We start from the raw sequence: 27,982 nt of genomic DNA, 5'->3' as shown, positions 1-27,982 counted from the left end.
TCAACTAAATAAATATACATACACATAATATATACACATAAAAGATGAATTTATTTTCATGCCTTTTACTCACCTTTAGCAGAAAACTCTGTTGCTGAAATCAGAATGCTACATTTTTTTCAAAAATAATTTTATTTCTGTTTTTGACAGCATTGTCATCAAACGTAAAGACAAAACAACACTTTCACAAAATATTCCCTCATGAATATACAGTACATGGTGAACTACAGTGACCTGCAGTAACCTCTCTGTATTAACAGGTGTTAGTATGTTATAGAAGATGAGTGATGATGGAAGGTAAATGAACATTAGAGAAAGAGCTAACATGTCGACAAGGCAAAACTTCAGTCTACAGAGTAATGAGCCTCTCAAAATGAGCAAAGGATTAGGAAGAAAAGTGAACATCTAGATGCAGCCTCGCACACAGGCATCCACCAAAAGATGCTTGTTTAATTCAGTGTTCATGATTAGTCTGGCAGCTCCGAGAGCCAGCTCACGATTGGTTGACTGCTCCAGCTCTCACGCTGATTGGCTACTTTGTCAAGTGAGAGGTCAAGGGTCAATCTCCTCAGGGAGAATGGTAAGGATGACATCCTCATTACCCCGCCTCACCACCGTTTGCAGTTTGTCGTCTCGCTTTATGGCGTTGCTGACATCACTGGCAGAGGTGACGGGCTCTCCGTTGATGCTGATTATGACATCCTTTTCCTTCAGGCCAGCTCTGTCACAGAGAGCACATATGTTGTAATATAACAGCTGAGCCTCTCTGCTTATACCTTACTGGTTCAAAGCAAAGACAATGCAAATAACATACAAAGGGGAAAAAAGCTCAAGGAGAAATATTCAATTTTTATTTACATCATAACAACAATCCAAAACAATACCAGCCTGGTTTTAGATCTAATCATAGCACTAACTGCACTACTAAAGATTTTAACAGACCTCAGATACAATATGGATCAGATTAAACCTTCAGTACTGGTATTTATTTACCCAGAGAAATTCAAAAATGCTTTATTAATCCCAAAGGGAAATTAAATGTTGTTGTAGCTCATATTATACAGGTTTCTTCAAAGACCCGCTGTAGATGCTGATGGCTGTGGACAGGAAGGATCTCCTATAGCGGTCTGTCCTACAGCAGATAATAAGAAGCCTCTGATTGAAGAAACTCTGTTGTTATACAACAGTCTTATGATAAGAATGCTCAGGGTTCTCCATAATGTCCATAATGCCAGATGTCAATGATCGACTTTGTAGTCCTGTCTTCTGACCTTCGGCCACAAGTCTAAGACACTCTGGTAGACAGCTCAGCCCATCTCTTCAGTGTCCCAATAACCACTTGGTGGTGTTGGGAGTTTAATCGACCGTTTCTGCCGAAACGTGTGGAACTTTAACCTTATCTTGACTGACGAATCACTCTTACACAAAATAAACACAGAACGCCTTCTGTTATCATCTATGTGAATATTTATTAAATCACCTACTCAACAAGCAAAGTTCTACATAAAAGGGGTAAAATATCTAACTAAGCAGTGGGTGTGTATTGAATCAACCAGCAGTTATGGCAAAAATGAGAATATGACAAAGGGGTGTGGGGGTGAGTGGAGGGTGGGGCGCAGCTCCAACTGTAACTCAGTTATACTCAGTCATAAAACCTCCCCCAACTTCTGAGCAGACAAAGAGTTATAAAACCTTTGGCGGCAAGCTAGCAAGCAGTGAGGTTGAAGACAAAGAAAAATGGGGAATTTCACCATGAGGTTATTTTAGCAGTCCAGTCTCACAGCGCTCCTGCGCTGACTCTCAGGTGGTAAATACCCCACAAAACACGCACAGAGCTGGGATCGCAACTGCTTCCAGACATTAATACAGCACATCAAAGTTTCAATAACAAGATTACATGCACATATCGTTCAGAACACATTAGATTCTAACTAGCGAATCTCATCGCACTAAGACCTCCTACTCTGCCCAGACTTTCTAAGAAATAAATAAAATAAAAGATGGGTATTACTTGTTGTCAGCTTTCTTCTGAGCGGGGTTGAGCGAGAAAGGGGGGGGAGTTGGAAGTTAACTGTGCGTCCACAATTAACTTCAGGAAAAGCGGTCAATCTTCGTCCTCTGGCCTCCTTGGCAAAAAGGAAAAATATGATCTGACCGTCAAAGTCGACTTCGGATGAAACACGGTGGCGGTTTGTCTCCTCGAAACTCCGTGTTTTTAGTTACGTGTTAAACTCACGTCTTCGATCGGCAAAGTGAAATTTCTGGCCTTCCTAGTCCAGAAACCTCATTTATGAAGTGTTCGTTGGCCAACGAGGGAGAATAAATTAAATCCACTCGGGACTCTTCTCCAGGTGATGCTTCAGATGTTGGTGATCGGGTCACGATCTCCAGCTGAAGGCGGGGTTCAAAATGGAGGCCCTGTTATATAGCGTCTTGTGACGTCAGACTTGGGACGCCACGTCATATCAGTCGTAGTGTTCGACCGGGTATGTAGGAGCGGACTGTCCTGGATACAAAATGGCCAATGCCGTTGGAAAGGCCTAGTAACATCCGACAACATGCATATGGTCCAATATTCAGCAAACAAGTGGTCCAACAGTGGTGAGTTGGATCCACTGGCAAAGGAGGAAGCTGCTTTTAGCAGATTTAGGTGGAGGCTGGAGACACCGAGTCCAAGTGGACAATGTTTTCTACCTCAACTGTCGATGCAGCTGCCCGAAGTAGCTGCAGCCGTAAGGTCTGCGGTGGCTTTTTACAGTGGCAAGCTCCTTATCTAATGTTGGACATCGGCAGTAAGGGATGCCGTCGAGCTGAAGGAGTCATATTGAGCATGGCTTTGGGGCTTCTGAGGCAGCTGACAGGTACCGTCAGGCCAAGCCCATCGTGACCCGATTGGTTGCACGGAGACGAACTATTGGTCTTCCTCAAAACGATTCTGGGAATCCATCAGGCGCCTCAGGAGGGGGAAGCAGTGCATTGCCAACACTATTTATAGTGGGGGTGGGGAGATGCTGACATTGACAGGGGACAGTATCAGGTGGTGGAAGGAGGGCTTCAAGGTTCTCCTTAAGCCTGCCAACATGCCTTCCCTGGTGGAAGCAGAGACTGGGTACTCTGAGCTAAACTCATTCATCACCCACACTGAAGCCACCGAGGTTGTTAAACTGCATGGTGGCAGGGCTTCAGGACAGGGTTCTCCCAGCACATTTCAGCGTATCAGCCCTTCGATTGACTTTAGGGCTCCCTTCGTATGGTTTTCATGTCGGCTATTGTGCATGTGCCGAGTCTGTTCCTGTTCCTTTCACCTATGACGCTGTGCGACCGCTAACGGTAAAGCTTTCTAAAATCATGTCAGCATCGAAGGGTGGGTATAAATGTTGTCATATCATGGCGTTCTTCCTGGTAGCTGCTAAGCACAAATCAGGTGACAGTCATTCCACTGATGGCAACGAGCAAAATGACGGGCCTGCAGCCAGTACTAGCACTGCGTCAGTCATAGACAAGGATGTCATTTCTGCTGTTGTAGGGCTTAACAAGCAGAAGAAACTGAGGTCTGGCAATGATCCAGCATGGAAAGAAGCTTTCCAATGGTTGGAAATAACCGCTGATGAAGCTGGTAGGCCTTCACATTGGGTGATTTGCGCTCACTTTGGAACCTTTGATTTTACTTTTATGCTAGCCGTGCTATTTTTGCCAACCACTTCCACGATTTCAGCTTAACATTGAAACATATTTATAGTTATTATTGTCACTATTAGCCATCTATAATGTTCATTTCCATGGAAATGCCCACATTACATAGAACATTTTCTTTAGCAGCCCCCAAAGCCACAGTAATGCAGACACTGTGCCGGTCTGTTGTGGTGAAGAGATTGCTGAACTGAAAGGCAAAGCTCTCAATTAACGGTTGGTCTATGTTCTCTCACCTATAGTCAAGAACTCTGGGTCTTGAAAGAACAAGATCCCGGATACAAGCGGCTGAAATGAGCTTCCTCCACAGGGTGGCTGGGAACTCTGTTAGAGATAGGTTGAGTAGCTCAGCCATCTGGGAGTGGCTTGGTGTAGAGCTGCTACTCTTCCACATCGAGAGGTATCAGCTGAGGTGGCTCGGACATTTGTTTCGAAGGCCCCCTGGATACCTCCCTTGGGAGGTGTTTTACGCATTTTTCACTGGGAGGAGGCCCAGGACACACTGGAGTGGCTTTGTCTCCTGGCTGGCCTGGGAACACCTTGGGCTTCCCCCAGAAGAGCTGGACGAGGTGTCTGGGGAGAGGGAAGTCTGGGTGTCTCTGCTGAAACTGTTGGCCCTGTGACCATCCATAATGAAAAGATAAAGTCTTAATGGAGCTACAGATAACCTGCCAAATGACCAGAAACCAAACATTCCCTGCTGGTTTCTCAGGTGGAGAACTGCAGTTTGCTTTCATCAGGACTTCATGTTAGCTTTAGAAAAGTGCTTCAAACACCAAATGTTTTATCATTTCTGGCAAAAGATCTGTTCTAAGAATCCAATCAGTGTTGTCGAAAAAAACATTTTAAAAATTTCAATCCAAACACTCACGCCTCAGCTGGGGTTCGGGAGATGACCTCGATGACGTACGCCCCCGAAGTGACGTCAGGGAAGTCTGAATGCCTCTCTTTCAGTTCCTTCCCAAGCCTGATGGGAAACAAAGTGGAGCAATAAAAACCAAAACATCACAACATACCAGGAGGAATTCTTGAAACTCAACAGGATTATTCATTCTGAAACATGGATACTGCGTTTAGGTTAAAAACTCTGTAAACATGCCCCGTTAATAGTCTGAATCATCTTTCACCTTCATCAACAGTGGTCAGAAATATGTCTACATGTTGTTGCATAAAAGCGTAAGTGGATCTAGAGTTAAACTAAAGAATCAATGACTGTCGAGCCTATTTGTCAACTCTTAAGAGATTTTAATTACCCCTAAATTCCAACAATACTGTGAAATCAGCCTGACATCAACAAACCAGCCCAAAACGTTTCAGCTGTATATGCATAGGTGATAATTGGGTTTTGAGCTTATCTTACCCCCTCCCCTTTTTTTTGTTGAATAACATGCATCATTTTCCTTACACTTCGCAATGGATGCCTTGCAAATCTATGTAAATTATGTGACACAGGCAGTTAAATTTAAAATCATTTTTGGGATCTTTAAATTTAATGAGCTGTTACAAATTGAAATTCATTCTGGCTGATTCTGTGGTTTGGACCTAGTGATACGCTGCCTTGCAGGCTGCTACCCTGTCCGTATCCCTGGCTGATTCCAGTCCAGGACTGGCAGCCAGTATCTAAAGATTAATTAACACATTTTCAGTCTAATAACCCTCGTTAGCTGGAAAATCCAGGGCTCTCTCATTCAAAAGACCCCCTCAGCTCACTGTGTCAGGTTTTAGAGGCAAAAGAAATTCAGGTACAGATTTATTATTTAAATGTGGAAATCAACACTGAGCCAAAAAGATTATCCTTTATTAATTATGAATATTAAGAGAATGTGGTGCGGTCTGGAGCAGAAACTTACGTTGGAGTGAGACTCATCATTCTAACACCGATGTATTTCTTCTTTGGGAATGTTTTCCCTGAGGGACACAAAAAGGTGCCATTAGCAGATGTTTTTAAAAACTTCTATTTTAATGCTAAATAGCTGTTTAAACAGCAGTCTGCAATGTTCACTTAAACCGTATATGTTTCAGAGGATCATACTAAACACAAGTCAACAAAAAAGGTTAATCTGAAAAACTAATCTGAAAAAGTTGGAATTAACAGATTTCTCTGGAAATGTTGACTTTTATCACTGCAACCAATAGGACTGATGTAAGGAGGCTTCCATTCAGTCATGAGCCGTCTGCTGAAACAACCAATCACAGCTCAAAATACACAGCTGGCTCAACTCCATTTAACCTCCCACCATGGCAGGGTTTTGGACTCTGGTTATGTGCATCATAGCTGCGTGATTCGTTGAAGGTCTTGTACAAGTTTTGTGCTAATGTTAAGACAGTTGCAAGATAAAGTGAAAGAAATCCAGGGAAAGTTGTTTTGCGATGTCAGAAGTGTTTGGTATGATTTGAGATTTGGTCTACAAAGTTGAAATCCTAGAAACCTCAAAACCTGTGCAGCTCTTACAACCATTCCCCCCGCCACCACCAGTATAGCCCTTCACTACAGATGACTGGATAGAAAAGGTGTCGACTGGGAACGGGACCAACTTTAACTTTGCAACCAGCGACGTTAGGTTTGGTTTAAAGGCTAGACTTGTATTTGGACTTAGAACACCACTCAAAGTCCTGAATAAGCATATTGAGAGAAGAAAATGCAGTTATAGCAAGCAAAGGTCTGCACATTTCTTCTATATCTGAAATGAAACCCAATGAGAAGAACTCTTCTTTTCATTGACCCGTCTAAAGTATATGTTAACAGATGAGTATAGCAACTCTAAAATTTATGTCAGTTTTAAAATTCCATTTTAGATAGCAGTTTAATGTATTTGAAACAATACCAGTCAGTTTCTGGAGCTCGAGTTGGTGAAGTTGCTCCTAAAGAGGTGTCAGAACTGTGAAAGATTATTCAGGTGGTGTTTTCAGTTGAAGGAGGAAGAATAAAAATGTGATCTGAGTTTTAAAAACTGCAAGTTTTTGGGTGGACGTCATGGTTTGTTTAACATCTCAGTATCTGACACAAAACTTTCTTTGACTGTATCTATGCAGTTTTTATTTTGTGTCACAATTTTTCTTGTGATCAAGTGAAAGCTTAGCACCCAAAAAAATCTACCCTGGCTTAAGAATGATTAAAAATAAGTATTCAAACTAAAACTTTGGGACATTTATGCGCATGATTAGCAGCTTCTGAATGACAACTGTGTAACACTTGGAACTGAAACAAAAGGGTGTCTCTCTTTTCTGTTTACAGCAGAATCAGTTGCTTATTTCAGGAACAAATAGAAGAAAACCTTTTTTAAAGAAAATAATTTGACTCAAAGTACAACACACTCCAGATAAACTGTTATGATACATACTGTGATTAAATTATCTGTACAAACTACATTTCTTGTGTCTCTCTGATATCAGCTGTGTGAGAAGACTGCAGACTGTGAGGCGAACCTTTGGCCAGCCGGTCATGTGACTCTGCCAGGAACTGTTGGATCTTGTCTGATGGGATGGCAAAGGAGATTCCTGCAGTGACCTTCAGAGTGTTGATCCCAATCACCTCCCCATCCTGCAGGGAAGATACAGGCTCACATCAGTTTACCAGCATTTCAAGTAATATGGCTGAAAGTCAGACTGTGGACTGACGTTGCCTGCAAAGTGTTACCTAAAGTCATCAGTAGCTTCCTTAATAAGGACTTGGTGGTGCTCAATGTTTGGTTGTGCATGGTGGCAGGTAACATCTGTCAAGCAACATCTGGAGGAGGTCTAAGTTATAAAATGTTATGTTTCTATTTCACAAATTTCATAAGGCCAATTAGAAAAAGGCCTTAAATGACCAATCCATGTTTATTAGGGGAATTCAGTCCTTCTGGTAAATAAACTCCATAAATATGGCCTCTATGGAAGAGTAAGAAAGAAGCCAATGTTGAAAAAAACCCATTCAAAGTCCCATTTACAGTTTGCCACAAGCTTTGTAGGGGACATAGCAAATATGTGGTAGAACCTTTTGTCCTTCAAACAACTTGAGACTGGGTTGTAGGTTCACCTTCCAGCAGGACAATAACAGCCAGATCTACAATTGAATGGTTTATGATTTTCAGTCTCTAGATGCGCAAAACTGGTAGAAAGAAACCTAAAAAACCTAGAAAAAACTATTTATCAATATACAACCTTGTGTTGCTGTGTCACATACAATCCTAAGAAAATAAACTCTAGTCTGTGTTGTAACCTGACGAAATATGTAAAAATTCAAGGGATAGAAGGGTTTTGCAAAACAGTGTACACATTTTACCAAGGTGTCTGTTAAGGAAGAGCGCAACCAGATGTTGTTCAGTGAGATGTGACTAATTTAAGATGGAACCACAAAAATAAACATGGGACTGGTGTTTCTTCATATTTTCTATATGTCTAGGAAAACTGGAACATCATAAAAGCACAATACACAAGAATGCCGCACAAAAAAAAACATGCAGACAATAAATTTCAAGCTTACCAGATTGACTAATGGCCCTCCTGAGTTTCCGTACTGCAAGAAAACAAACAAGGCAATGCAGAGTTTTTGCCTTATTATTTTACCCAGCTTTACATTTATTCAGTAAATTCAAATCCAGCCCACATTTACTCCAAAGGCAGCCACCATATTAGGTGAATAAAATAAAATATTGAAAACATGTTATTTACAAATACTTTTATTATAATTAGGTCTCCTCTCTGTTCCTTTTTATGTGTAATAAACATTAAAGGGCTTAGAGATTTTTATTTCTTTGGTGTTAGTCCGAAACTCCTCAGCCTCTGTATGATTACTCACATTAATAATGGCATCCGTCTGAATGTAATCCATGTCTGAATTGCGAAGGCCCAGTTCCTTGCCTCCTCTCTGGGTGGTGCTGACGATCCCGGTGGTGACTGTGTTCTGCAGGGAAAACGGGCTGCCAATGGCAACCACGAACTCTCCAGGACGCAGGTCTGCAGAGCGACCGAGGAGCAGCACAGGCAGCTTCGTCTGCGCAGACAAACACACACAAGATGGACAAGGAAGAGGAGAAAACAGTTAAAGAAAGGATGATGAATGAGTGAAACAGGACATCAATAAATTGTAGGTTTTCACTTATCAGCTCAAAATTGACACGAGTGTGTTTTGCAAACTTTGTAGATTCAATTGTATTTTATTTTTTGGTGACCCTTCTTGTTTTTCAATCATCGTGGATTTTGATAAACTGCATGTTCACACATTGCACAGAATATTCTTAGCTTAAAAACATTTTCACTGTATTTTTGTGCCTTTTTTGCAGCTAATTCTCTTACTTCATTGCAGGACACTGTTGCTGAAAATATTGCAGCTTAAGGCTTCAGGATCATCTCCTCCTCAAGCTGATTAAATGTTTTGGCTGCTCTTCAGTATATCAGAGAAACATTTAAAAAGTGTATGAACAGTGCAGCCCACACCAACCCCCTTTTTTGGCCACGTACAGAACTGGCAAGAGACACCTGAAGATGTCTGTCGAAGCAAAGAGAATATTAGTGTGAGGATCATACTCAGAATTATTGTTTCAAAGAAGGAATTACTCAGCAAATAGTTTTATTGCTGAAACCCATGATCATAAAACTGATTATTCTACATACATGGAGCACGGAAGGGAAGAGCTCCCCCCAGTGGTCACTGCACACAAAGCAGCACATTATCATACAGTTAAACCTTTTTCTTATTGCCATGTGAGAAACAGATGCAGCATTTCTGTGAGAAAGCCAAGTGAGCTCACCCTCTGATCAAGCTTCTAAATCACCACAGCTGATGATATGCATGAAGAGAAAGAAGAGAGAAACGGGAGGAGCTCAGGGTGTAGGGTTCTCGGAATGATCACAATATCCTGATTTTTAAGAATTACACTCCTTAAACAGCAACAAATCTCTGGAGGATCTTCTTCCCTGTAACTATTTATGACAGAATGATCCAGGATACTGCAGATCAAGCTCAGTGGAGTTCGGTAACAGTGACGATGACCTGCTATGACTGCTGCTCTGACATCAGTTCTGCAGCTTTGCAACTGATTCCACTCTTGCTTTGGAATTAGCAACCCTGGTTTAGCAAGGACTTGTCAGACAAGGACACAGTTACAAGTTGGAAATTCAACATTTTCCTTTATAAAATACAAAAAAGACTCATAAATCCGCTGTGAAATGTAGCCTGACCACTGTTAATAGAGGGCTTTAAGGGTCAGCTGTTTTTAATAGAGATGTGGGGTGTTCAAAGGTTCATGATCTCTGAGTGCAGACTATAAAAAATGAGACTGCCAACACAACATGCCAAAATCAACTTGTTCAGAGAGTGGACTCATAGTTTGGAAGTGAGGAATTCAGTCATCAGGGAGGGGTCCTGTACTTCACTGCCTGCTAGTCACCGCCCTGTTCCAGTTAAAGTTAGGTGGTAAATGATTCACGTTAAACTGAAGGAAGTTTAAACTTACACGTCTGGAAGATTTGATTAAAACTTTGAGTTTTTATGTATTTTTGCTTATTTTCTATAACATCTGGCACTCCAAAAATAAAACTCTAATGAGTATAAACTGGATAAGGAAAAATGCAAAATGAAGTATGTTTAGGGATTGGCAGGTATACACTGTAAGATTTCAGGGTAATCTTGTGGGATTTTTCTCATCTGGTTTAACCAAATGTTTCGGGAATCAGGATATTTTCCCAGGCATGGTTAACAAATTTCCCCCCATAATCAGCCATTTTCTCACCAACATGGTGGTACTTTCCACAGTTCTTGCTGCGTTGCTGCTCTGTCAGCCTGTCTGCATAAAGAACTGCCTAAAGAAGTGTGGTGTGTAAGCTGATTATAAAGAGAGCGCTTTTAAATACTAAATGAATAGTTTAACAAAAATACACCAGATTAAAATAAATATTGAATTTTCAGATGTTGCTAGTGTGTAGGAAATCAGTGATTGCCTAAACCCCATCTGACATGGCTTCTGCTGCTTGTGGATCTACCAATCATTTCTAACTTTGAGACTACAAAAAATCTAAACAGTAGCAGTAATTTGCATTTATTGTAAGGTGACAGTCAACAGGTAAGAGGAGGGATAATGGTCATCATCAACACATCATCTCGCATCTTACACACCTTGATAAACATAAATCAAGCAGTAATTTACACCTTTGTGGTATCACAAACGAATACTGTCCAACAAGTCTCTGGCAGGTGTAATGATCACGCGGAGAATAAGATTTACACATCTATTGATCCGTTCAAATTACACAAACGACCACCCTCTTTGTGAAGGTTCAGAGAGTCCTTGCTGTTCTGCTAAATATTCATTAAATAAATATTCATCAAAGAGTGCTTCAATTTCTGTCTCTTAAGGAGCTATTGGAATTATTTTGGGTCGATTTAATATGCGCTAAATGGTTGACGTTCACCTGCAGACTCCCGACACAAGCTCAGGGGCTGCATCCTTTGATGGACCGGTCTATGTGGGCCGGGTCCTGTGAATTGCATACCTACTGACTCTGGAGCAGGGAGTGCCCTCTGGTGTATGGGCATACAAATTACCCACAAGTCACAGATTGTTTTGCTCCAGCGCTACGTTTGGAACAAAAGTGAAAGAAGTTGTGACTTGTAAAGCAGCCTTTGTGCAGTTGCACTCACTGATTTGTGTTTCTGTTAAAGAAAAAAACTATGTGAGAAGATGTTAATACAGGTGTGTGAATTTATTTTGCACCATTTGTTTTGAAACAATTAGAGTAAAACTGTGAATGTAAGAGATTTTGATGTGTAACTCAAAGAATACAATTCTTGCACTTGTGCTTAAGATTCTGAAGAGGAGTAACTGCTGTTTTGTATTTGTGAAAGACCGAAAAAAATTCTACAGATACAAAACTCCTATAGCATTACTCTCTGTGACTTCAAAGTCACAGTTACAATGCACAAATAGTTTTGCCCCAAAATTAACTTCATAATCTGACAGCTTCAGAACCTTTGGCTTCGCCTGCAGCTGCTGAATCTGGAGGTCAGCCAGGCCTTTGTGTCTCTTGTGCTGTTCTATTGACCTATTTTAAGGCCAGCTGTGATGTGAAGCAGAAAAACTGAGACAGAAAACATCTGTAATGTTGAAGCTAAACTTTCATCAGCTCCACTCTTAACCAAGCATAACAACCGTCTGTTTGTCTCCATGTGCGTGCATTCAGTTTGGCTGCTGCACACTCATATGTCGCCCATTTCCTCTGTTAAATAACAAGTCTTGAGGCAGGTTACTCAACACAAGACTCTGACCTACTTTCTTGTGTTTAGTAAGAATGGTCGAGGTGAGGATGAGGGCACCCAGTGGTGATCATCTTCTATTGCGGTCCATATTATTACTCCCCTGTCTTGTTTCATAAAGGTCAGTCTGATGGTTTTAGTCTCGGTAACAGGCAGGAAAACAGAAAAAGTGACAACACGACTCTTCAATAAGAGAAAGAGACACTAAAGGGAGACTTAAGGTTGAGCAGACAGCAATGAGAGAAACAGATGCATACTGATGTGACAGATGTAAACATGTTTTCAATCTCAGGGCTTCTGGGTAGTGAGAAAGATGTTTCCAGATAACCTTAAACACTGACAGGCAGCAGAAGGAGAAGCATGTCTGAATCTACAGGTATGCTTAAAACATTGACTGCCACTCATCACTGTGTAAAATTGTGTGCATCAGTATGTGTGTGTGAGGGATACAGAAAGTGTGTATCCTGCGGTCTGAATGAGTTACGACAAGTGATAAAGCCAATTAAAATGTGAAGTCTGAAGCAGAAAAAATGTGCTTATCGCAGCTGCTTTTCTCTAGACCATAAAAGTGATGGAAATGATGTATGTTTCTTAGAAAAGGTTTCTACGCCTAAGTTTTTGTTATTTTATTGTTTGTTTCGGAATATGTTTTAGCTTGACAGCAAACATTTGAAATAATACAAAGAAAAATCCTGCCAGGCCATGCCATGCCATGCCATGCCTGGCACAAACACCCACCCACCCCTATGAATGAAGCTAAAGCAGGTGTGGACACACTTATAACAGATTGAGGATTAGTTCGCTCAGACCTCATTAAAAGGTGAACTAAGGTTGGTCTAACAGTGTGAACGCAGTCTGTCCTGGGTCACACCCTAGGATCATTCACGGGCCTCATGTGACCCCTTCAAGCAGCAGAGTTAGGCCCAGTTAAGAATACTGTCTATAATGGGCATTGTTACCTTCCTACACTGATGGTGGCTAATTTAAACCATTTAAGCAGCTTTTTCAGGTCATATTCTCAAGACATTTGGGGGCTGAAATTAACTCCTTCTCTAAACCCTGATCTATAAAAAGACAGATTCTTTACTATCATGCTTTTATATTATGCCCTTTCCTTTTGATTTGGGCCAGTTGAGATAAAAATGACAGATAATGACTCCGGATCAAACAAAAATATTACTAAGCCACCTCCTGCGAAATGATAATATTTATAAGAGCCACATAAGCTAGTTTCCATGCTTTGGACCTTGAGTATATTAAAAGAAATGAATTTAAACATGCAATTATTGTTAAATATTGAGTTTAACATATCATCTCCTGTAAACCTACATTTTCACCATTCTTTTTTTTTGTTATTTCCATAATCACGATCTCCCACTCTCCACTGGCTATAGCATCTCAGGCAAAACAAAATAAATTAAACATCAACATGGTACTTTCATGAAAACGTGAGTGCACTGCACTTGAAACACATTGATTAAGCATAACATTATGACCACTGCCTAACAGTCTGTTGGTATACCTTTTGCAGCCAAAACAGATCTGAAACATTAAAGGGGACACATCATGAAAAATCCAATTTTTAGCCTTTAAATTCATTTTGTTGGGTACTTGGAGTCTGTAGGAGTGCAGAAAAGTTGAATTTAGTCTCTCCAGATGTTGCAGAGATATCTTTATATTGTTTGTGTTGTATTTTTTCAGTCTGTTTCAGGGTGTGAAGTTCCTCAGTAGTATTTAAAGAGACCGAACCAAAACGAGTCGCTCTCAGACACACCTCAGAACAAGGGTAAAAGAGGGGCCTGTGGAGCCACAATAACAAGGAATTCAGACCAAAGCTTTCAGCTCCACTTTATATAGATCACAACTGAGTGAATTCCATGTAAAGAGGAAGGATTTAAAAGCATGGTATGTCCCCTTTAAAGTGCCTGTGACATTGAATTTTCCTGATAAATCCAATTTTATTTATGGAAAGGAAACACTGAATGTACTTTTAAACCATTTTTAAAAGTACATTCAGGACACTGAAATTGTCTCAACAGTTGTCTAGATTTATGGTCTTATATTCACTAAAGGCATTTCTAAACTACTCCTTTGCGATTTTGTCTGTCAGTCATTTTCTACCGCACCTTCCATAGTGGGTCGCGGAGAAGCTGGTAGCAGCAGTCTATGGGCGGGAGGTGGGGTACACAGAGACATACAGGATAAACTTCCATGTACATACTCATTCATTAAGGGCAATCTAGAGAAACCAGTTAACCTAAAAGTCATGTTTTGGACTGTGGTAGGAAACTGGAGTACCAGGCTAGAACCCACGCATTGGTTAAAGGGGAGATCATGCAAACTCCTACAGAAAGACCCCCGGCCAGGAGTCGAACCCAGGACCTTCTTGCTGCAATGCAACAGTGCTTCCAACTACGCCACCGTGCAACCCTGTGATTTTGTTGTGCTCTTTTATGATCTCAAAAGGGAATCCCTGCAGGTAAACTAACTGCTGCTACAATGGCAGCAACACAGACAGCAGTGAAGAATCTGATATTTCTTTAGATATATTTCAGTCACTATCACAGAGTGAGGAGAAGAAAGTCAGCTTTCATCAGATGGTGGAGCACAAGGGCTGCAACGTGCAGACGGCCATCTAATTCCATTGGAGTCTATTTTTGCCACTTGTTGGAGCACGGCTGGAGTCGTGCTCCAACAGAAACAGAACGAGCACAACATCCAGATTTTCAAAATAATTCACTAAAAACGGACCTAGATCTTACTGTATTAATAAATGCACAAATATATTTATGTATACACATGTATAAATTAGCAGTGGTTAACATTAGATCAATTATATCAGTTTGGTTTGAACCATTTCACCATATTAACGCTGTTTTTAACACAACTTGGTTTCTACCTGAACCGTTTATCATTGATGCTCACACAATGAATGACCAGACTCCCCCTTTGACGTCATTTTCAGGCGACTTTGGACTTGCAAAATTTGAAATCGAAATATGCTTATTTTGTGTCATAATTGTTTTTTTTTATCACGTCTTTAATCCTAATATGTCAATTACTGCCCAGTTCCTTCAATATTAAGATGCTTTCTTTCAATTTCTGCATTTGTGGGAAAAGCGTGTCACAGGTACTTTAAGGTATGCACTCCATTAGACCCATGAAGGTGGGATGTGGTATCTGGTTCCAAAATGTTAACATGATCTTTTAAATCGTGTAAGCTGCAAGGTGAGGCCTCCCTGGATTGGACTTGTTTTAGTGTTTTATTGACTTTGTCCAAAGTAAAGAGGCAGATTTCTGCAAAACAGTGAGAAATCTCTGGTGGCCTACAAAGAAATCTAAAAGAGTAACAAGCTAAAGTGCTGCCTCATCTGGTTTAACCACAATTAACTCCTCGGTCAGAAAGAGCAAAGTCAGGGACAACACATGGTTTACTTTACAGCTGCTGAGTGCAGTGCCTCATCCTGAAATGTGGTAAAGAACAATTTTTCATTTTCCAGAAGGAAAAGCAAAGTCACGGCAGTGGCTGAATTTCCTCTTGTGAGCCCCACAGCTCTGCTGAACTGCCTCGCTGTTGCTTATATTGGTTTCAACTACCATTTATACCAATTTGTGCATTGGCAAGTGCATAGCAATTTCCAACATACTCAGCATGCAGTGCAACCCTCAGTTATCATTGGGAAGTTCAGCAGCACTGAGTGCACACCCTGAACTGTCTGTCAACTGTCTTCAGCTGACCATTTTAAATCACAGAGGGCTAATCAAAACGCTGAGATAAAAAATGCTCTTTTCCCACAGAAAGGAGAATAACCTGATGCAGAAAGCAGTATATATATGCCAAATATGAGAATCAGCATTAGTTCAGGCTCTCTGCTCCTATGTACTGATGCATTTTGCATCAGCTGATTTTTAATTTCATCATGGATGCAATAACTTAAGACTTGGAGTCATCCTGTCCCCACAGTGCAGTGTAGAAACCAACATGAGACAACAGGTATCTGTTTTTTCGATGTTTTCCTCCTCTGTTTTTACCGTTGTTACTATTTTTCTTTGCATTTATCAGAATTTTTCTTCTCCTCTAAGCCTTGGTACCCCTGTGGTGTTACTCAGACTTTATATTTCCCGCTGCACAGATATAACATCTTTTTGTCCTCCTACATCTACCAATAACTCTCATTTCCTCCTCTCACAGCTGTTTTTTAAACATCAGATTTCACAAACCTAGCAGAAATTGACCTTTCCTGAGGATTATGCTGACAGGATAGGTTCCTGAATTGAAATAGAAGTCAAGGGAATTCAGTCTCTTGTTTCTTGTCATCATTAATCATACAGATCAGGTGCTGCCAGCGCTGTTCAGACATCCAGGCCTGTTGAAGCCGATCTGATCAACCGAGAGAAGTTTCCACACGTGTCGCAGATCATGATCGAGGTTGAATCGAGGTGGAGTTTTACCACAAGGCCTCTCTGAATGGATCAAGATTAAAAACGTCTGCCCGTACATGCTTCAGGGAAAAGATGCCTAAGATGCAACAAGTATGCACAGCTGGAGACCTAAACGCATCGTTATCAAGATTCAAACACAGTTCTTTTTATTTCAGTCCACTCAACTACATTTCTTTGCATGCCTCTACAATACAAAGCTGTAAATCAATGTATTTTTCTTCATTTGATTTGTGCAGCCAAAACACTTTTAGGCAAGTAGAAGTTTACATTTAGTCAACATCGGCTACAATAAAAAGACTTAACACATCATGTAAATCATCTGCAAAATAAAACCTGAAATGTGCTCTCGTCACATTTTGAAAACATCATGAGCTCTGGTTTAAAAACATCTTCGAGATATGTGACAACATATATTTTTCCCTGAGCAACAAAAGAAGTTTTTATCAAGAAAGGAAAAAGTTAAGCAGATGAGTAGGTGAGAACGACAGCTCATTAAACTTCTTTTCATAAGCTTAAAGCCCAAGCTTTTCTGTCCTGGACCTGCAGATACACGCCTGACAGCTTCGTCTGCACGCAGCTCCTCACAGCTGCAGTTACACACTGAAACATCTTTAATAGTGAGCAGCAGAATGTTCACTCTTCTCAGCCAAGAGATTTCAAAGTGACGAAGGTATTAAAGAGAGCTCTTCTACTAACACAAGATGTCAGATAAAACCACCACAAATACCTGCTGTTTTCCCGTGATCATAACTTTAATGCATGTTGTTAAAAGCAGCAGGTAAAACCCCAAAACCCCTGAAATTCTGCAGATGCTGCAGCAAAGTAAACCTCAACCTGGGACAGGCTGATTAAAATGTTAGAAGTGAAACTAAAATGGTATACAAATAGGCAACAAAATTAGGCTGTTGAAGCAGCACTTAAGGAAGAAAAAGCAAAGGAATCAAACTACTCAAATTAAATTGTTAGAATGCGTTCTACAGGAGCCTATTGAAAACACATTCATTTAAACAAAGCACCAAAACAAGGACATTGGTGGTTTGAAAACCTCTTACTCGAGTCTAGTGCATGTGAGACTTATTTTACAGAGAAGTCAAGCTCTTGCTACGTGTTCCAGCGTTTTAATCCAACGGTTACATTTTTTTCAATAAAAAAATGGTAAAACCAAACAATTGTTAGGTTAAGAAAATATTGAGTTTTATTTTGAGAAAGGGAGCACATCTCCCTATCATCTTTATAAGGATAAAATAAATCCAGAGGATTATAGTGGTCCAGGTACAGAACCCTGAGGGACCCTAAAAGAGAGAAGTGCTCTGGAGGAAACAGCCAAAGATGTGGAGAGAAAAACTCTGTGCAGGAACAATATTACCTTTAAAACATGACTTTATTGTGGCCAAGTTTTCAAATACAGCTTGATTGCTAAAAAACCATATATAGAAACAACACTGACCAGAGACATCCTACGTTGTTTGAAAGCAAACCTTATCATTATATCATAATTTGCAGTCATTGTAAACCAGTTGTGATGAGATACGGTGAAAAGGCATGAGTGTGTGTGAGTTCTGGTTGTGTATTGCTGAATTGTTTCATGTTTGCATACAAACCAAAAACCACCCAGTTTTCGCAGGTTATTAATCTCTTCATATTTATGTCTCAAATCTCCAGTTACACGCTGCAAGCTGCCCAAGCATGCCAAGAAACGCACAGTCTGTGTATGATAGGACTGTTGCCAGTCTCCCCATGTCCTAATGAGATCTACCAAAGCCAAAGTCTTAGTGACCAACGGAATGGCATCTTTACCAATGCACCTGGTTCGTCTGAAGATGGTTGTGTGGAGCTTAGATGCCTCAACAGTGAGAATAAAGCCTGGTGATCAATATCCAACCCCAAACCCCATTTTTTCCTGCTGTTTTAGGCCTTGCCCTCAAATTATTGAGAAACTGCACAGAAAAAAAACATTTGTTTGTGTTTAGAACCTATCACTGTGACAATGGCTCCCTGTCTCTTGTTTGTAGTGTCCGTGTCTGGTTCAGCTTCCTTTGTATTAATTATTCATCTTCCCTCAGTCTGCCTGTTTGCCCTCCCCCACTGCTGTTCCTAATCCCCTGATTAGCTGAGCTACAGTCAATGTCATTCCCACTGCTATATAAGCTCACTGGTTGTCATTGTTCTTTACTGGCTCCTCCTGTTACTCTGCCCATGTTCCTTGTACTGTTCTCTATGTGCATGATGTGTACGCTTTCTGTTTCTAGTATAAAACCTCTGTCATGCCCATCCCAAGTTCCTGTCTGCATTTCGGTTTCAATATACAAAACACACTATTGGCTGTTCATGTCAGTTTTCCTATCTCTCCAGCATTTCAGCATTTTTTCCAAGAGACATGGCAAGTTAAAAAATGTATCTGGAATTTTGAAAGCCGAAGATAAATAGAACGGCAATCAATGGGAAGCTGGGTGTGCCTTCTTTGTGTTCCAGGGGGGCATTTTACAGGCAACCCTATCTCCCAAAGCATGACATGACAGACAAACTGGCTCAAAATAGACAAACAGGCCTATGTATATGTTCAATATAAAGTTTAAAAGTTAGTTTTTAACATTTTGCAGCATTTATAATTAGCTCCCCAGTTAGAGAGGAGCGATGTCACTCTCTAATGCACACTCCCTGCCTAGCAACCACAGCAACATATGTAATGTATGTATTAATTTCAGAAACATGAAGAGTTAAATAGGAATATGTACTTCTATTGCAATGCAAAAGCAAGGAGAAGCCACTGTGTGCTTTGGAGAAAGGTCCAATGTTTTAAAGAACTACAGTGTAAGAAGGTTCCTGACCTGAGTAAAGGACAAAAGTAAAGTTAATACCAGTTTGTGTGCATTGGGAAAAATATGCTTAAAAAATAAATCATAAATTGGAATTATCAATTTTTAAACTCAGATGACCCACGCAGAAGTGGACCAATTTGAGCTGAAAATTAAGCACTTCTAGTTTATGTGAAATTATTGTGTTTGTGATGCATTTTAGTCTTTCCTTAAATCTTCTGTTTGGTCTAATCTAGACTGATCATATTTAAATGTCACAAATGTATTAATCTTATTTCCCTTAGACCTCCAGAGCACAGTTCTAACTCTTATATTACAAATCTACACTACAGCTGTCTCCATTTTCTGGCTTTAAATGGTCATGAAATTTGACATATTCTGAAAACACTCCAATTCAGAGTTGCATAATATGGTCGGTCTGCTTTCATAAGTGCAGCTGTACTTCATTTCCTTTAATTTATTGCCTGTTTGCTCCTCTGAAAGGACCAGTGAAAAACATGGATTAAGCTGTCCTGACTGATGTCCGATAGCTGATATAAAACTCCAAAAATCAAGAAATATTTGGGGATTTTGCTCTATGAAAACTGACCAATAAAGCAGACAGGAGCTCTGAGTATGAACAGGAAGCAGAAACTCTGACTGACCAGAAAGGCACCAAATTTGTTTTCTGAAAAAGATTTTTTTACTGTATGAATGCTGTCTGAAACTTCGTGACATCTGTGGACCAAAAGAATGTCCTGTGAAAAATGAAAACCAAATTTAACCCATATAAACACTTCTCCAAGCGCCTGCTGACCTGCACAGTCTGCAGACACTTTGGTGAGTCATGACATTATTTTCCCGAGGCGCCTCGCCTCAAAAATCCCACCTAGTTAAAATTAAAACCAGACTTTCCTCTCAGGAAATCTTTTGGAAATTGTTTTAGAAAAAAAAACAGGGCAAGAAAAGGGGAGACGTAGAAAGTTATTACACAAGAGACTGGGTTAAAGACCTGCAGAGAAATAAGATGGATATTTTTAATATAACACAATTGGGCATTGAGTATACATCTAAAGGATAAATGAATTAAAATCTCTTAGCTTTATTAGTCTTGTTTCTCTTAAATTAAGATGGATTCAACACTAAATCACAACAATGTAATTTGAGTTATTAGGCAAATAAATTGTCAACAGGAGACTATTTCTTTCTCCAAAGCACTGTCAGAAATAAAAGAAGAAAGGTAAAAAACTGCAAAGGCAATTATAAAGCAAAAATATGTATACTAAAAGTTTCAACCCTCAGGGGGTTTTAAATGACTTCTTACTGCAAAAATTACCATGTTTTGGAGATACAGAATTGATGAAATGGAACCAAAAAGATAAGTTCTTCTAGAGACATTTTCCTGCCGATTCACTACTGTCAGCAGGTAGCAATGAGTTTATGGATTTGATCGCTATCAGTGGATTAGAATCTAGGAATAATATATATTTTTGGAACAGAAATTATAAAATTCAGTACATTTGTAAAAGGTTTATTATTTCGTCAAAGCAGACTCAGAAAGGGGTGATTAAAGGCTTTGGTTGTGCTGAGGGATGACTGTTCAGTCAACATGTGTGCCCCATATGGATTATGCTCTGGCTAGAGAAGTCAGCCTGGAATCAAAACGACCTTCTTGTATGGGATCCGACTAAAAACAACCTGTATTGACAAAACCAATTGGGCACCCTATGCAAGTCTAAGGTAGTCCTTAAGGAAATCAATGGACCTTTCACAACACATCTAGGATCCATATGGGTACCACCTGTTATTCAGAGTTGGCCTGCGTTAAATCTGCAAAGGTAGTCAACATAGGGCCTTATGTAACCATTTGACAATCGCATCAGGAGCCCATTATTTAACCCATTATATACCTACATGGGACCCATGTAAATGTTGTTAGACTGCAGACTTTAAGTTCATATCAAGATGTGGAGGGAGCATGAGGAACTCCCCGATCCAGTCATCATGTCCTCTGCAGAGCTGAAAGACTCTGAGGTCTTCAGGAAGGTTGGTTTAAGTAAAAACTAATTGGAACAGACAAAACCAAAATGGACGACCTAATTGTGAGATATTAAACATCAAGACAGACAGAAGATATTCAGTCTATAATAACCTTGTTTTTTCATTTTTTTTTAGCCCTTGTTTTGCTCACCGGCACGTCGATCTTGATTAGGGCGATGTCTGCTTTCTCGTCAATATCTTTGATTTTGGCATCATATGTGGCACCGCTCTTTAGCTCCACCTGCAGGACATGGAGGGAAGTTCTATGACCCTTGTCATAATAGCAGAATTCTCCAGTCATAAAACCTAATTATAAGAAATAAAAACTTTGCCAGTACATGATGGATGGATGGATGGAAAAAAAAAAAATTCTTTGGAATGCATAAACCATGAGTAAAATTAAGAGGAATTATATTCGTGTTTTTTAAATAATACAGATTCATCTCAGACATTAAGATGTTGTAATGTATTCCAGGAGCTTTACATACCTTCACTCTGTGCCTATTGGCCACCACATGGGCGTTGGTGACAATCAGTCCATCCTCGGACACAACAAAACCAGAACCGCTGGCTACAGCTACCTCCCTCTTAGAAAACATCATCCTACAGGGAAGAGGATTAAAAGCATAAAAACAACCTCAATACACCATTCACACCCAGAGATGGTCATGTTTAAAACCAGAACTAAAACTTAAAATAACCTAAACCAAGCATTCATAATCTAAATTATTAATTTTAACAGACTTGTATGAAAATGTTCAGAGATGTCCTGCTATCAAGAAATGTGAAAATATCTTCACAAGGTCTCATCGAGTCCTTATATTGGAACATTTTGAATTTAATACAACTGTATGAATGTTTTTTCTCTTACTTGCGGAAGAGTTCAATATGAACAACAGCAGGAGCGATTTTCTCCACCACATCAGCAATGAAGTTGTATTTGTACCGAAGACTGTCAGGGTTCAGCTGAGCTGAAAGGGAAGAAACAATATTAGTGAGTGGGATCATGGCCAATTAGAGGATGACATCTGGTCTGGTCCCAATCACAGACAATAGTGAAGGAAAAGATAACTGTGCTCCTGGGTTGCCAGGTTGGACATGTAAACATTTGTTAATCTGGTTTCAGATTGCTGCAAATGGACCTAAACTGTAGGCAAACAGCTAAATCAGATGCAGATGTGGGCTGTAGTTTAAGAAGTGATGCTCTGAGAGCAGCTGCTTCTCCGTCTGATCCTTATAAAACAAAGGAGGAGATTAAGAGGGTCAGAAGATACGGAGAGATGGCAGAAACACAAAAGGGTTAAGAACATGCCCAGCACTGAAGCAAAACTGTTGCTGTCGTCTCGTGCATCTTTGCTCCAATTTAACTTTAGAAGTACTCCAGAGGTTTGACCTTCCCAGTTAGATCTGAAGGGACCAGCAATTAGACATATCCTCATTTCTGTGTTCTAAACATTCAACCTAAAACAGCCTTTTAAAGCAGCCTGCATATATTTCGCTTTTCTAACACACTGTAATTCAGAGAGAAATATCAATAAAAATATATTAAACAATTTTAAACACTGACTGAAATGGTGGAAAGGTCTAGTCCCTGGACCTTCCTACCATTTCAGGTTGCTTATTATGGTAGATTTTGACATAATTGTGACATAATTAAATTTTAAATATAAGTAACATAAGATTTTTTCAAAGTGTGTATGATTTTATTCTTAGGATGAATATCACCAGTTATTCAGAGTGGCATCATAGCTGCTGAATTAGAATGAGACAGTTACGGTGGTCCGATTATGTGGTTGTGATGCCTATACAACAACCTAACAGAGATATCTGCAAGAGGATACCTCAGTGAAGATCAGAACGTTTTGGAGTTTGGAAGTTCAAGACAGAACTGAAATAAATGATTAGATGTCATTCCAGGACATGGATGGATGGATGGATGGATGGATGGATGGATGGATGGATGGATGGATGGATTTTGTGGTTGTAAATTAAAACCTTGTAGCTCGAGGCACAAACTGGACAAGCTGGGAAAACCTGATCGATCTAATTAAATATGAGGAGGATTAAGCTGAAATCAGAAGGATGGTTAAACATTTTCATAGAGGACTCATGTATTATCAAACCTCTAATGTCACTCATCACACATAACCTTGAATAGGTCAGACAGCAAGAGTCCTCAGTGAGTATATGACTGAGTTTTTTCTTCATGGTTGTTAAACAGCAGAATCTTACTGAGGGACAATTAAGCCAATGCCTTGCAAGTATTTGAGCTGTTTTCAGATCTTATCACAGGGAAATCCCTTAGCTCCGTTGCCATGGCAACCACTTCATTTCATTGGTGCTGATAACACACTGTATGAACCTTGAGTGGCACAATTATACTCCAAGCACTTCTTTCTAAATGACTTCATGTTTTCCTTCCTCTTTCCTACCCTGAGAAATAAAACTTGCCGTGACACACTTGTTTTAAAGTACTGAATTTGTAATTAAATTGAATCCAGACTCTCTGTGTTATATCCATCTGCTGATTCCTTTTCACAAACAGTTAGAAATGTTTGAGAAACAGATGAAATCCTGTGCAGAATCGTGTTTGAGTCTGTGAATACTGTGTTGAGCTGGTGGCGCCAAAACATCCTGCTGTAGTCAGATCTGTTCTGAAAATGATCCTTGTTTGCAATCAGAAGTGCAAAGGGGAAGAAATAAAGTGTGAAGATTGGATTTGGGTCAAAAGGGTGAAGTTAAGTTTAATCAGAGGCTATGTTATGAGTCCAACTCTTTTCCATCTGAAGCTGCTGGAGTCGACAGCTCGTAAACAAACTGAGTCGACCTCCAGAGCTGCTGTCTGCTTAGAGACTGAGCAGCAGTTTGTTGTGTTCTCTGCAACTGAGCATCTGGAAGAAAACCTGTGAGTTATATATCTGTGGATAGATGCCTGCAGGATTAATGATTTTCCAGCTGATGTAGCTTTGAAGTGAAATTAAACTAGTTATTTGAACACAAACAGCCAGCCCAGTTGCTGTTGTCGGTAACAGCTCAGCACGCTGGGAGATGAAGAAAAGTCTGAATGAGCAAATAAAACTGCTGCATATCACAGATCAGGTGTCCCTGAATGCAGCACAGGGCTTTAAATGCCCACATTTCTGCAAGATGATAACGTAGTTTGAATAATGTATCAGACAGAAAACAACAACAGTCTTTTTTCCAGAGGATCTTTTGGAAAAGAATCCCCGCAGCTCGGCTGAGTCACCGTTTATTTGTTTCTGGATCCAAACATCCGACAGGTCTGCACATGGAACAAGAGTAGAAATAAGAAGCAAACTATTTGATCTCCAGATCTGGGTTAAATAAGTGTCCGACCTACATCTATCTGTTTAAAGAGTTACACAACCCACCAGGAGATGAGTCATTGGCGTCTCACTGCTACTTTCCAGATTTCCTGTCCCGAACTTTAAATCAGAAACAACTGGTTTAGATTAGAAATATGAAAGCAAAAAGTAAAGAAATGACTGTGGTGTGGTTTTTGTTACCAACTACAGACTGTTGAGGCAGCGGGAAAGGAGGATCTAGTGCGATGCTTTGGATTCTCAGGAGGAGAAGGAGAAGCCTGACTTTGACCTTGTTTTACTCTGAGCCAGAATCCCTCTGCATCAGCAGATTGGTGTGTTCACAGCTGCAGTGTCTCTGGGATGTGTGTGTCTTTCATGACTCGAAGCTCTGTGCATGTTAGCCGCACTGGGGCAGTCAATCAGGGCATCCTGGCCTTATTTCAACACATTATGACCCTGTTAAGATAACATAAAGGGCATGTTTCAGAGAGGGAGAGGGAGAGAGTTTGGAGCTGGAAAACTTTTAGAGTTTTCTGCAATGCATGGCGCCGCTCAGGAGATGGAGGGATGCCAAAGACAGGGAGGTGACGAAAGAGTAACAAATAAGTAATGTTTACTGTAATACCAGTGAAAGGCAGCATCCTTTAATTTAAATGTTACCAACAATTCACTATATTTGAAAATCTACTTCAAGGCTATTCATGAGATTTTGTTACAAGTCTGTTGACTGGAAACATCGAAAATGTCTATTTTAGGAGTGTTGCAAAAGTAAAAGAACCTTTCTGTTAGTTTTTGTTTTTTTTATCACACTACAACCATAACTTGCATTTTTTGCGAAAGACCAACACAGAGAAGTGTATATAGAAAAGTGGGAAAAAAATCCCACACAAATGTTTTCACAAATAAAATATAAAAATGTGGTGTGAATTTGTATCACCGCCCTTTGCTGGGACAACAGCTGTATTTCCTAAGATTGAGCTCCGGACTTTGACTAGGCCATTCTGACACATAAAAACGCTTTACTGTTACTCTTTCCTCTGCAGCTCTGGCTGTATGTTTAGTGCTGCTGTCCTGCTCTTGTTGTGCAGCTTTCCTGTCCCTGCTGAAGAAAAGTGTGCCCACAGCAAGATGCTGCCACCACCATGGGGTTTTGGATGTAATGTTTGATTTTAGTCACATATGAGCAGAGCACCCTTTCATCTTCCAGATGTTTACTGTGTAAACCGGCCACCACAACCCTTTTATATCCCTCATGTGTGATTTTTTTTGTCCCTTTTTTGCGAGGTAGTGAGCCAAAAAGAAACTAAGTGACCGTATGACAGAATGTGGTTGACTTGACAATTCCATTTCCCATTTCAAATTATGTATTAAAATAATAGCATTTAGGGTTAGGTGCTGATAAAATATTTTTATATTACATTTTATTTGCACAGTTGTAAAAAACCTCACTGACTTCAATCAAGAAAAGAAAAAAAAAAGATACAAGAGGATGTTACTCGATTTCTTCTTTGTTCTTTAAGTAAATCGTGAATTAAATTCCTTTCAAGGAAAAAGGTGATTATTCACAGATTTTTTTTCTTTTCTTTTACACGCAGTTAATATGTGCCTGCGTTTTCTCAGCTCAGACTCAAGCAGGAGTAGTGACTAAATGAATTGAAATGATGACTGTTTATTTATAAAGTCTTTTCTGTGCATTTGTTAGTGTGGTCTAGGTGGTCCCCCAGGCTACACGTGTTTCCTACAAAGGGACAAAGGTTGCTCATACCTCTGGCCGTCCCTGGTTGCTCTTTAGTTTCTCTCCCACACGGACTTTTGAAACAGTTCACTTTGCCTTTCCCCAAACATTTCTTCCTGTTTTCCTTAAGATGCACACAAACACACACACACACACACACACACACACACACACACAGACGCCGCTCTCACCCTTCCCGCAGGCTCCTCTCTGGATGAAGATGATCGGCGGCTGCTGCAGCTTCATGGCCCGGTTGCTGACGCGCTTCAGCTCGCAGATGTTCCGGTAGGAAACACCGTCGCTGCCGCACACCGGATCGGAGCTGCTGCACACGCATACGCCGGCCTTGCCTCTCCGCCTCACGGTGGCGGACACCTCCACGCCGTCAGTCACCAAGCATTCCATCCCTTCTGAGCAGTCCTGGTCCCCGGGGCCGCCGCACTGCTCGCCCTCGCCGGACGCGCACACCGGGCAGCAGTTGCAGCGGTCCAGCACATCTCCGGCCAGGCAGTCTGCGGGGATCTGCGGGCACTGAGACTTGTCGCAGCTCTCTGGACAATCGATGGCGAACCGTTTGGCGATGCGCGCATCGGACAGCAGAAAGCAGGAGGAGATCAGCGCCGTTACGCACAGAAGAAACCGGAGGTGCATAGCGGGACCGTCCGAACAGAAACCCAGAGAAACGAGAAGGCTGTTGGAGTTTATGTGAAGTGCTGAGAGGAGGTTTTTATGGGTTTCAAGGGATCTGTGCTGAGGTCACAACACCTTCACCCACAGGACAAACAGACGCAGTGGGAAACTTTCACCGGCACTCTAGTTTATACAAGCTGCACGATAAAACCTGGAGGTGATTGGTGGGGAGAAGTGACGTAAGTATTAAGGAGGGAGGGGTATGTTTAGGGGCGAATAAACAATAAATAAAAGGCCTTGTTACACAAATTTGGTAAACTGGAACCACTTTAAATAATTTAACATTTTATCTCTGTCCTCAAGGAAACATCCCACTCTGTTACAATTGTTTCAGAGGCCTCATCTAATAGCATTTATTATTCCCAAAAGTTCACTTCGGCAGTGCGCTCTTTTTTAAAGAAAGTTTCGTTGTAAGTTTCTTCATCTGTGTGAATAATACAAATCACAAACAGGCAGAGGCTTCATGAGCCAGTAGCTAAAAGTGAGAAAAGCTACAATTTGTACTTTTTCAGTTTGTCGCCTTCCAGCCTCATCACAGTTAGGATTTTATATAATAGACCAACACAAGTAGTGCATAACTGTGGGGGAATATTATACTTGGCTTTTAACATTTTTACAAATGCGAATCTGAAAAGTGTGGTGTGCATTTGTATTCCACCTACATGAGTCAACACTTAAGAGTTGCAAGTCTTTTGCAGTATGTCTCTAGCAGCTTTGCACATTTAAAAACTTAATTTGTTGTCCATTCTGCTTTACAAAAACAGCTCATCTGTCTCTACCGAGGAACAACATTCACACAGCATGATGCTGCCACCACATGTGTTACTGCGTTGATTGTGTATTTAGTGTGATGTGCAGAGCACAGTTTTCCTCCACTCTTAGATTTTTGTAAGCAGGCCAAAAAGTTCAGTTTTGTGTCATCTACCATTTATTTTGGATGAGACAAGCACTGAACTTTGACTGGGCCACTCGAATACCTGAATATGATTTAATCTAAACCATTCCATTTTTGCTCCGGGTGTATGTTTAG

At 40.5% G+C, this 27,982-nt stretch overlaps 1 protein-coding gene across 1 annotated transcript; it reads right to left on the bottom strand.

Annotated features, from left to right (window-relative positions):
* Positions 1-32: 32 nt before the first annotated feature.
* On the bottom strand, positions 33-27,063 carry htra1b (HtrA serine peptidase 1b). The gene is made up of 10 exons (XM_047377980.1): positions 26,454-27,063; positions 22,073-22,172; positions 21,690-21,804; positions 21,353-21,442; positions 8,471-8,665; positions 8,156-8,188; positions 7,117-7,231; positions 5,541-5,598; positions 4,562-4,657; positions 33-721 (listed from the first exon to the last, which is right to left on the bottom strand). The coding sequence occupies exons 1-10, from the start codon at positions 26,911-26,913 to the stop codon at positions 553-555; spliced, it is 1,431 nt and encodes a 476-aa protein (XP_047233936.1). The 5' UTR covers positions 26,914-27,063; the 3' UTR covers positions 33-552.
* Positions 27,064-27,982: the final 919 nt, after the last annotated feature.

Source organism: Girardinichthys multiradiatus, chromosome 10 (assembly GCF_021462225.1).
Source record: "Girardinichthys multiradiatus isolate DD_20200921_A chromosome 10, DD_fGirMul_XY1, whole genome shotgun sequence".
In the NCBI taxonomy this organism is placed as follows: Eukaryota; Metazoa; Chordata; class Actinopteri; order Cyprinodontiformes; family Goodeidae; genus Girardinichthys; species Girardinichthys multiradiatus.
The sequence above is the reverse complement of the archived record's forward strand: the minus strand, read 5'-3'. Positions and strand labels throughout refer to the sequence as shown.